Raw genomic sequence first — 11403 nt, 5'->3', positions numbered from 1 at the left:
AAACATCTACTGATCCTACCTACTTTAATATCACGTCAAACTCTACTTCTAATACTAATTTAGTCTCAAGTTGTTGTTCTTAAGAAAAGATTTGTATTAATTGGTAGAGTCTAAAGGTCAAATTGTAAATACGGTCAATTAGATTTTACGTAAAGGGGGTCGGTGTTATTTGGAAAAAAAAAAAAAACCCAACACCCATAGACATTGGACGAACGGTATTGGAGGCAACATATCGGAGCACCAACCGTATATATAGGTGTGTCTAGATTACAATGTAAACCAAATGATTTGTGAATAACCGTATATAATAGAAGCAATCCTTTGATGTGCCATTTTTTTTTTCCCCCGAAGAATGGAGGCATGCAATTGCTGACCAGTTCAATGGAAGAAGAAAAAACCCAGGTCTTTTAGTATGAAGTTATGTGTAAAACTCGATAGTATATACTAATAAAGAATGTACCTTGACCTTTATCCGTCTATAAAGAACGACAACGGATGATATTGAAGTTCAGGGAAGAAAAGTGATGTTGTGTGTAAACTAGAGGGACGATACATACATTTAACTCTTCCAGGAAATTTCATAAGATTTTGCGAACCAAGAACCTTCAAAGAGTCTTGAATTCCATTTGAATTCAAAACATTATATCCAAATTGTCTAAGGAATCTTAAATTCCTTGATATGATAATATTCAAAAGATTTCAATTCGTTTTCTTTACAAACCAAACAAGCTATACTTATGAATCTGAATTCCATTTGGTCAACCAAATAAGATATGAAATGGAATCAAATTCCAATCTATCAACTTCTAAGAAATTAAAAATTGTCACGTGTCAATTCTTATTAGGCATATCTTTAGACCTTCATGTTAAGCACATTAAACATTTCCTATCTTGATACTTATTAAAAAATTCATTTGACTGTTGATTAATATATATATATAGTAAAGTTATTTTGAGAAACTTTTTTTTTTATGAGAATCTTTAAAAACTTTTTAAATCAAGCCCAACCGATTATTGTTCTTTACATGAAAATTATTTTTTGATTGTTTTGTGAATAACTTAATAGGAGGGAGTCCTGCTTCATTTTAGTAACTAATAGTAAAACTCCAGTTTGGGCATATTAATTAAATGGAAAAAAATAAAACCCAACCTAATTTAAAAGGTGACCCATTTTGACTCAAAACTCTTTTTAATCGCCTATACTTCCAAGTAGCTTTACGGGCCGGGTGGAATAGTACATTTGCGTAAATCTTTTTATTTTTATTTTTTTTTAACGTTGCGTTAACGTAAATCCCGACTCACAGTCTTGATCCTCGGCATGTGGAGGTGGAGAAGAACCAAGAAGGTTAATATAACTTTTTAAAGGCCGCATGAGGTCAATTCTATCCAACAGTTATAGCTACAATACCTTTACTATGCTATATCTCACCTATATTTTGAAAATTTTTTCGAAACGGACGTATTTCAAGGGTGTTTTGTCAAACAAGTTTTGAAAAAAAAAATTTTATAGAACCAGTCAAACCGGTATTTGAAATACCGGATTCAAAATTTCTAGTCAAATCCGGTATTTGAAATACCGGTTTCAAAAAGAAACTTTGAATCCGGTATTTCAAATACCGGACTCACCCTTTGATGTGATAGTGAACAGTGGATGGTGCAGGTGGTACAGTGGGGGTGCAGGTGGTACAGTGGGGGTACAGTTTGTATAGGTATATACATCGTTTTTAGCTATCTTGTGACCTATGTTATCTATGAAAAATAAGAAATACATGTTTGTATGAGCTATAGAACTCGAATGCTTTTAGCAACGGAAAAGGTCAACTGAAACGGACCAACACTCCTGATATATGATATGCTCTGTTGAAGCATGCTTTCAATGGCTATATGTTTGGCTGTGTTCTGTAGTTTTCATCTATCACAGGAGTAAGATGGAAGTAATGGCTGTGTTTATGTCAAACATAAACTTGTCTTTCATTTTTGTTTTTCCCCTTATATGATGCTTTCATATGTAAGAAGTACCCTTTTGGTGGTGTGCTTCAGATCTTTATGCTATTATTGAGCATGGTCAAAGACTGCTGCTGTACCCCCACTGTACCACCTGCACCATCCACTGTTCACTGTCACATCAAAGGGTGAGTCCGGTATTTGAAATACCGGATTCAAAGTTTCTTTTTGAAACCAGTATTTCAAATACCGGATTTGACTAGAAATTTTGAATCCGGTATTTCAAATACCGGTTTGACTGGTTCTATAAATTCTTTTTTTTCAAAACTTGTTTGACAAAACACCCTTGAAATACGCCCGTTTCGAAAAAATTTTCCTATATTTTCAAGATTCTGCATATCAAGAAAGTTAATACTTAAATGAAAAATAATAATTTTAAGAGATGACATCCCTTGTATAAAAAGTTTATGAGTTTGCTCATATTTTGATCAATCATATCTTCTAATCAAATGGGAAAGGTCTCGTTTCAGCATTATATATATCTACCACACGGCAATATTAGTTAAATTCCTAGATTAGATAAATCATGAAATCAAAATGCAAGATAATGTGAACTTGTGATGACATTTTGTCAACATGCACAAATACTAACATGTTGGGAAAATTTTACAAAGGTTATGCTATAGAAAAGTTTGACCCTAGCTAGTTAAACAAACTGCCCTGGTTCTTGTTCTTCTCTGAAAGTAACCTTATGATGGCTGCAATATATATAGTAAAGTGTAGATCTGTATCAATAGCGAAATTAACTAGTCCATATATTAATCAAGCTACAACTTTTCACCAATTATCTATCTATTCTACTCGCCGCCGTTGCCCCTACAAGTCGTCACCGCCACCCCGCCGCCTACACCGCCGCATTGCGCGGGTATTCGTCTGGTCAATGTTAAGATATGTAGAATTAATAGATATAAACAAAAAAAAAAAAGAAAATTATTTTGAATGATGTCTTAGCAGACTAATTGAGTTTATAAAGAATTATTATCAGCCCCTCAGTCTTCATGCATGTATATACACTTCAACCTTTTAACTTCTTAACGCTCCTGTATATATTATGCTAATTAAGAACCATTATAAGAATGTAAATGTGAGGTCAATGTTAAGATATTTAGAATTAATAGATATAAACAAAAAAAAAAAAGGAAAATTATTTTGAATGATGTCTTAGTAGACTAATTGAGTTTATAAAGAATTATTATCAGCCCCTCAGTCTTCATGCATGTATATACACTTCAACCTATTAACTTTTTAACGCTCCTACTATATATATTATGCTAATTAAGAACCATTAATAAGAATGTAAATGTGAGAATAAGATTATTCTTTCAACAAGAGCAAGTTTAGAAGTGTACATACATATATAATCAAAGATTTTATTTAAAGAAGACGACAAGTAACTTTAACTTTGAGTGTGCCAAACGATGCGCGCACAACATGAAGAGAATTGAAGACCTGATATTCATATACTCATAGCATCAATAAACAAGGACTTGATTTGATCTTTGAGTCCTTCCGCATGTGTGAAGTTATCCTTGTCATTTCTATATAGAGTTTCCACTAGCCGTGCAAAGTTCACAGCCACCATTAAAACAGGCCTAGGAATATCTTTATACATGAGTGACTCTCGGTTTAATTCTTTCCACACATCTTCTACTTTCTTGTGCAACATTTCGCACGCATACTCCTCCGTCACATCATATTGCCTCATGTAACATTCAACACTCGATGGAAAATGATTTCGTTGTTGCTCCTTCTGTAGTTTTCATTGATTTTAATTTGTATAGGAACAACACTAAATCGATATATATATATATATATGTACGTAGGCCGGTAACATAATTATAAAAAAAGAGGATGCACGTACCTTATGGCCAGCGATATCGTTCTGGATTCTGGCAATTATAGATACACAATCAAAAATAGGTTGTTTAGTAACACCCCATTTGATTGCCTCCTTTGAGAGTGCGTCTCCCATGCCAAGAAAACAGGACGCTATAAGCCAGTCACCACCGCCCGTCTTGAATCCAATTGCTGCATGCTCTTCTACTGTTGGCATGTACCCCTCATTTACACATTTTGCTTCCAACATGAGACCTCTAATAAAATCTTTAGTCTGCACATACATGAAAAATATCCCATGATTCTATCTATCTGCATAGTAGTATTAGTTTCATGACAAAAGGTTTTTTTTTTTTTTTTTGAAACCTACAAACTCTTTGGCACAGTTAATAAGATCTTCTTTCCCCTCATTTTCGATGGATTCTTCCATTTCTTTGTACGCGTCCATTAGCCCTTTGTATATCAGTTTCATGTAGCCCGGAAGAATATCTAAACATGTAATTGACCACCTGTACGTGATTAAATCATCATGAATTATTATTATTATAGAGCTTAATTGAGATAACTAGTGTACGTTTTCATTTATCTAATTAACTACATGCATGTTTGTACACATAGATCTGATCTACCTTTCAAATGCCTCGGTAAAGATCTTGAGTTCTTCGTAAGTACCATAAGCGTCATAAGTATCATCTACAAAAGTTATTAGTACAATTACTTTTGTTAAGAAAATTCGAGCTTGTGAAAATTTTGGATCATAGCACACAGCAACTGCCCAGAAGAAGGTTTCAACCAATCTATCTCGTGCATAAGGTAGATTTTTTGGGACATCAAAACCTTTCCACCACCTATATGCATGCCATGTTAACGCAAATTTATAAGTACTCGTATTTGATATTGAAAAAATATAAGTATTAATACAATAATACTACTCGATCGAGCTAATGCTTGATAAACTTAAGAGGGAGATTTTTGAATGTATATACATGGAAAGTTGGCTAAGCTCCTTTTTGTGTAATGACTGAATCAAGTTGAACCCATATTTGGCAAGTTTAAGTAAATTCTTGTCATGAGATTCTTGTTGTTCATAAAAAGGAATGTAGAACAAGGCCTCAAGTATTGGTAACTTCTTTTGTAGTGGTAGTTTTAGTGCTTCCTTAATTTGGATAGAAATAGTAGGGTTGCTAAAAAGAGCATCCTTTGCTATAATTTCGAGATGTGATCTTGTAAATGCGAGAGCATCGTCTAGTACAATTTCCCCTTCCAGCCTCATAAACGCCGCCTCATACAACTCAAGCATGCCTTGAACATCCTTTACTAAGGATTCCTTGAAACCTCCATTTTCATCCATATAGTCATCAAAAATATCTGTCAATCATCGAAAGAATGGTTAGCGCGCTTTTTGCGGTTAATAGTATATTACTCGCAGTAGTGGCTCGAGGGTAAGACAGGTAAAGCAAGAGATTTAGGCCCCTAAGTTTGAAAGACCCCAAATTTGTATGTTTACGTATGTGTTTTTCTCTTTGAACCTATCTACAGAAATGATTGCAAAAATTTGTAGATTATACCTACGTTACCATTTGTCTTACATTGATAAGTGTGCAAAAAATTATTTAAAACAGATCATTTAAGTTAGGTTATTATTCAATTTAAGTCATTAAGTGATCTAATGATCGACTTGTTCTAATGACTGGTTTATTAACAAGTGAATTTGATGATATGTTATAATTTGTAGGTACAAATATGATATATCATGAACATGATTAAGTATGAGTAGAGAATTTTCTTATATAACTATATTTATAATATTCACGCTCACAAATCTAAACTATAAAGTTTAAAGGCTAATTAAATGATGAATTTTATATAACATATGCATACTTTTCATTTTGCTCATATTTATTGTCGTAGTAGAATAAGTTATAATTAAATCACTAAAAGGTAATTAATATTGTTATCTCGATTAAGTCATTCTTTTTAATGATCGATTTTTCGCTTGTGAAGAAAAGGCTTCTATTTAAAAGGTTTCTCTAGGCCCTCTAGCAGCTTGAGCCGCCTCTGATCACTCGTATTTTTATATGCCAGCCGTATAAGTATATATATATATATATATATATATGGGTTAAGTATTGTAAAATAAGTATTAAAGTAAAACAAATAACACAAGATCTTGACCCTTAGATCATGGTTAAATTGATGCACGAAGATTCACGAAGCAATTGATACACGATGATTTTCATGATGCACGGTGATTTTCAGTGAAGAGAAACCTATTGTTTTATTTGTTTTAGTTTAATACTTGTTTTATTTTACCTAAAACCTAGCTATATATATATATATATATATATATACTCACCACATGAAACATTAAAACCTTGCTGACGCATGAGTCGAAACCAAAGAGCAGGGTTACAACCATTCCATTTATCACCATATCTATCATATATATATTGCAACACTTGGGTAATTTCTTCCTCAAAGGAGTAGGTTAGGTTAAGACGTTGAATTGCATCAATAGTCTTTAAGAGATTCGAATGTTCGACAGGAGCATCCAAAGCTACTATCAAATCTTTCCGCACTTTTTCTTTCAAGTCTCCAATTATGCGTTCCATCTCGGCTTCTTCTCCTCGCTTCAATTCATTCATTCATGCATATATATAAAGCTTACCCTAATTAAGAACATTCGAGCATGCATTCGCTATATATATTACTACGATCGAGTACATAATAGTTAAGGTACGTATGTACCTGGTGGTAGAAAACAAACTGATCTTCCCAAATGCTGGGAGAAAAGTTGGCGGGGGGACGGATAACTTGCACTTCTTCAGAAGACATGTTTGTTATTCTCTGATAATTACTAACACTGTATTTGTGGTCGGATCGGACAGACCAGGAACTGTCAGTAGGAGGTGGGTTGAACCCGTCATGCATTTGGCCGGCAGGTCGAAACGAAAATCGTTGGTTGGATGGAATAACCGTTGAACTAGCCAGAATCATCATCACCTACACAATAGAACTTACAATTTGTTGGAAATATTATGGGGAAATACTTAAAACAAAATGACACTTCATTGAATAAAACTTGGAGATTAAAATTTGGATAAAAAAGTGATAGTCTTACAAATGAAAGTAATATTCCAAATATATAAAAGTTGATGTATGTAAAACTTGTTTTGAAACTTGATAGACTTGCTTATTTGTTGTTCTTGCTATGCATCCATTTATAGGCCAAAATACATACCATCTCAAATTGACAAAATATAATCTAACATATCGTCATAGTACAACATTTATAACATGTTTTAACTTTGTCAATAAGGTGATGTAGTCTACCATGGATGAATTACATTCACCACATGTTTATTGATTAAGTTTGTAGTAAGTAAAATTGCATGCCATTGTTGATCTTCTCGTAGCAAAATATGTGAAAAATAGTTGTTTCTTTATGACAAAACAAATTAGGTTCATATTCTCTCCGTAATGTGTTTTGGTTGAACTCCCGGCCAGTTGTTTTTTGAGCTTCTAATTTTTTTCTTATGAAAGTGCTTTTGTAAAAATATCTGTTAGTTTCTCATGTGTTCCACAAAACTTGAGATTCACTTCTTTGTCTTCAATTGCTTCTCTATTGAAATGATGTTTCAAAACAATATGCTTTGTGTGACTGTGATTTACCAATTTCTTTGCGATTGCTATTGCTGAAATACTGTTAAAAAAATTGTTGTTGGCTCAATTTGCTTTTCACCAATGTCTTCAAAAATTCTTATCCAAATTTATAAAAAAAAACAAAACACAAACAGAAGTCAAACTGAAAAACCGACAAACCGAACCGAACAAAAACCGAATGGATCGGTTTGAGTTTCGATTTTAAGCAAAAACTGACTCAAACCGACCCATACTCACCCCTAGTTTTTACCTTGATTTTTCACATACAAGGTTGGCTCACTCTTGTTTAGATCAAAACTTTTCTCTTTGAAATAACCATTAATTCGGCTATACCATACTCGCGGTGCTTGTTTAAGCCCGTAAATTAAAGAGCTTTCTTCAACTTATAAACTTTTTCTTCTTTTCCTTTAACCTCGAATCCTTAAGGTTGATTTTTTATGTTTTAATTGATATAAAATATATAAATGGATTGAGTTCTAAATATAATTTTGATTGATATAACTCTTATTAACTATAGAGTATTTTATAATACAAGTAAAGGTATTCACAGTTAAATGGAAAAAACTTCAAAAGTGAAATTTAGATGTTTCCGTAAAAGGTAATGATTCAAGCCTTTCCAACTTATTGGCCCTAATAACAATGTCAGTTTTATACTTCGTAATGTTTAATCTTTACCTTCTTATAAAGCAAATGCTCTCTTTTTATTTTAGATAATTCAACCTTTGAATTACCAGAATTACTATTGACTTTTTATGTTTTGTCTTTAATAAATTATAATTCACTCTAAATCTTAATTTTAATAATAAATACTTTAAACTCTTATCTTCTAAATTTTCCACTATCACAATTATATTAACCTACACCACTTGACATCGCCACCACTACTAATAGCAGCATCACCGACACCACTATACAGCTTTCCCCACCACTGCCGTCGCATTGCGCGGATACCATACTCGTTTATAAATGAAAAGAGATGGAAATTTTGCTAATTACTACAAATTAAAACACTATGCGTAAAAAAATAACTGTCAGGTTTAATATAGCTATGCCTTAACCATGATTTTTAGAGTTAAAAGCTATAGTTAATATGACCCATAAGATATAGTAGCTTTTTCTTAATTGGTGTAAGTGTAACATCCGTAATTCAAATGACCAAGACCTTTTTTTCTTTTAATCTTCATTACAAAAAATATTGCATTTGTTCACATTTTTAGTTAATGTAAACAAATTAATTAACAATTTTGTCACGCTTTTATTTGTTTAACAATATGTCACGCTTTTATTTCTTTTGGATCGGTAGGATATTTGTACGCCTTAACAAACGTAGACCACGGAAGATATATGCCATCGACTAGATAATATCCACGTTTGTACCTATGCCTATTTATATAACGGATAAACAACTAAAACGATTAAAATTTATTTATGTATCACGGATAAACAACTAAAATGATTAAAAATTATTTATGTATCATTTTAACGGCAATTAAATAGGTAAGTTCACATGGGTTTGAGCTACGTAGGAAAGCTTAGCTTACCTAAAAATCTTTCTAACCCATTTTAACCAATGAAATTCATCTTCTCACGTGGGAAATGGGACCCACAACCTGCTCCCATAAGGCTAATAGGAGTGAGGGGTTCCTTTTAACCTTAAAACATGTCATGTGGAGTTCCTTGCAAAATGGGGGGTTCCCCTGCCTCCTTGTTCCTTTTTTTTTAATTTTTATTTGTTTAATTATTTTTATTTTCATTTTAACCCTTCTAGTTTCCTTAACTTTTTTTTTATACCTTTAACATTTATATAAAACTAACACATACAAACTAATTAAACAACTAATATTTATATAAAAAACACATACAAACTACTTAAACAACTAATATTTATATAAAAAACACATACAAACTACTAAAATAACTAACATTTATATAAAACTAACACATTACTAGAAATAAAAGTTACCACATAGTTTCATTACATTAAACATAAAAATTGTCCAAATGCAAATATATATGTATATATATATATGTTATGAAAATTATCAAATGAAAAATATGTATATATATATATATATAAATCATTATGAATTAAGGTTTCGAGTAGAATGAAAAATAAAGATTTGATATCAATTTACTCTCTCAAATTAAGCCATTCCTTCGTTATCAGTGATAACTTATCACCCATATATGTAATCACTTTGTTACCTAAGCATACATATATTCTATATCAAATAAGACGGAGTTATGGTTATTCTGTTCAATTTGTTTAAAAAAGACGATTTTTTAATTTAAATATATGCGATTTGATTTGAGTATTTGGAACTTGTTTTAGTAAGAGTGAAAAGTGTCACTAAAGCACCATCAGGTAATGGATGGCAAAAAAAAAATGTGTCACTAAAAACGCTGCCACTAAAGGGTTTTAATGGCACTTTTTAGTGTGTCACTATAGTTTTCAAGTTGTTTAGTGGCATTTTTTTGTTATGTCACTAACTGCTTCATGACAATTAGTGACACTTTTGAGTTGTGTCACACTTTTGAGTTGTGTCACACTGTCACTACAACCTTAACAGTTTTTGGTGGCAGCGCATGTAAATATGTAGTGGCTATATTTTTGGATCAAAGAAAGAGCAAAGAGCAAAGAGCAAAGTGAAATTCTTTGGATTGGGCCTCCTGGAAGAGTTCTAATGTTTCTCAGTATTGTATTTAGTACTAGTATTTTTGGAGCTTCTATTGGTTTTCTGTTTTCATGATACTGCTTTGTTCGTTACAAATGGTTTATGCCCCGACTGAAGGAAGTCAGGACTCAGGAACTAATAACTAGAAGCCCAACGTATCAGCCCAATTAGAAATTAAAAGCCCAATAGAGATAGAAACGCAGCAAAACAATAATATTATTTATATCACCAATCAAATGGTGATTTCTTGAATCTTGCACCATGAGTCCATGACTGGTGTACTGGTATTGTGTGTACTGAATTGGCAGTATGGATTTATGTTGAGCTGGGGTGGGTTATATGAGATTGGCAGTATGGATTTATGTTGAGCTGGGGTGGGTTATATGAGATTTTAAGTGTATGCTTGTTTGGATGGTGAATTAGCATTGAACTAAATTACAATACATAAAAATAATATTTAAAAAAATAATATTAAAAAGTATAGAGTTTTATAGACATTAAGTAGTAGTCGCGGCTACCCTTGGCCATTATGTAGTTCCAACGGAACTAAGAATCCAAACATGTAATCATTGGTGGAAGTAACAAAATTTCAATGGTGTGTAACGGAAAATATTAAACCTTGTTATAAAAGCAGATAACAAGAGGATGATATAATCCTTTGAAGTTGAAAATAATTTTATACGTAAAGTTGAAAGATCTAGATGTGAATGATTGAAACAAAATAATAATGTTTTAATGATTTATTTTTGATTGATTAATATATATATAATATATGAAACCACGTCTCTATTTATACAAAGGAATTACTAATTAATTATAGCAACCGAATCATCCCTATTGAGTACTTCGCTTGTTGCCTAAGACGAGATAGTTTATTTCTGGAAATGATGATTTGATCTGATCCCTAAATATTTTAATTCTAATACTTGACCTTTATATTAAAATCAAAAGTTAAGATTCAAATATTGTTTTTAAATTTTGACCTTTGGTATCTAAGGGTCAAAACCCCATAACTTTTACCTCTTTAAAGAATTTTAATCTTAAACAAGAACTGAACTAACTATCGAACTGAACCAGTATTGTATGGACGCACTACCGAACTAAAAGGAGAATACCGAACTCTCGAATAGAATATGGAGCTGAAACAAAAAGCCGAAGAAAACATCAATAAGTACCAAACTCGGTACAAATAGAACCGAATTAGTATTGTAGGGAATTAGGAATG

The 11403-nt window shown here is 32.2% G+C and overlaps 1 protein-coding gene across 1 annotated transcript; it reads right to left on the bottom strand.

Annotated features, from left to right (window-relative positions):
* Positions 1 to 3357: 3357 nt before the first annotated feature.
* LOC122608278 (beta-caryophyllene synthase-like) lies at positions 3358 to 7017 on the bottom strand. The gene is made up of 8 exons (XM_043781364.1): positions 6962 to 7017; positions 6589 to 6843; positions 6197 to 6470; positions 4827 to 5208; positions 4470 to 4688; positions 4211 to 4349; positions 3866 to 4114; positions 3358 to 3754 (listed from the first exon to the last, which is right to left on the bottom strand). The coding sequence occupies exons 2-8, from the start codon at positions 6838 to 6840 to the stop codon at positions 3461 to 3463; spliced, it is 1809 nt and encodes a 602-aa protein (XP_043637299.1). The 5' UTR covers positions 6841 to 6843; positions 6962 to 7017; the 3' UTR covers positions 3358 to 3460.
* Between the last annotated feature and the right edge of the window lie 4386 nt (positions 7018 to 11403).

The sequence above is a fragment of the Erigeron canadensis genome, chromosome 7 (assembly GCF_010389155.1).
Source record: "Erigeron canadensis isolate Cc75 chromosome 7, C_canadensis_v1, whole genome shotgun sequence".
NCBI lineage: Eukaryota > Viridiplantae > Streptophyta > Magnoliopsida > Asterales > Asteraceae > Erigeron > Erigeron canadensis.
Note: the sequence above shows the minus strand (reverse complement) of the source record. Positions and strands in the feature narration are given on the sequence as shown.

What these genes read in the sequence shown, in the direction of transcription:
- LOC122608278 (XM_043781364.1), bottom strand. Translation starts at nt 6,840, where the DNA reads ATGATGATTCTGGCTAGTTCAACGGTTATTCCATCCAACCAACGATTT. An exon ending in AGGTTTTAATGTTTCATGTG is followed by an intron (nt 5,209 to 6,196) that starts GTGAGTATATAT and finishes GATGATTGACAG; the next exon opens with ATATTTTTGATGACTATATG. An exon ending in TTTACCGAGGCATTTGAAAG is followed by an intron (nt 4,350 to 4,469) that starts GTAGATCAGATC and finishes AATCACGTACAG; the next exon opens with GTGGTCAATTACATGTTTAG.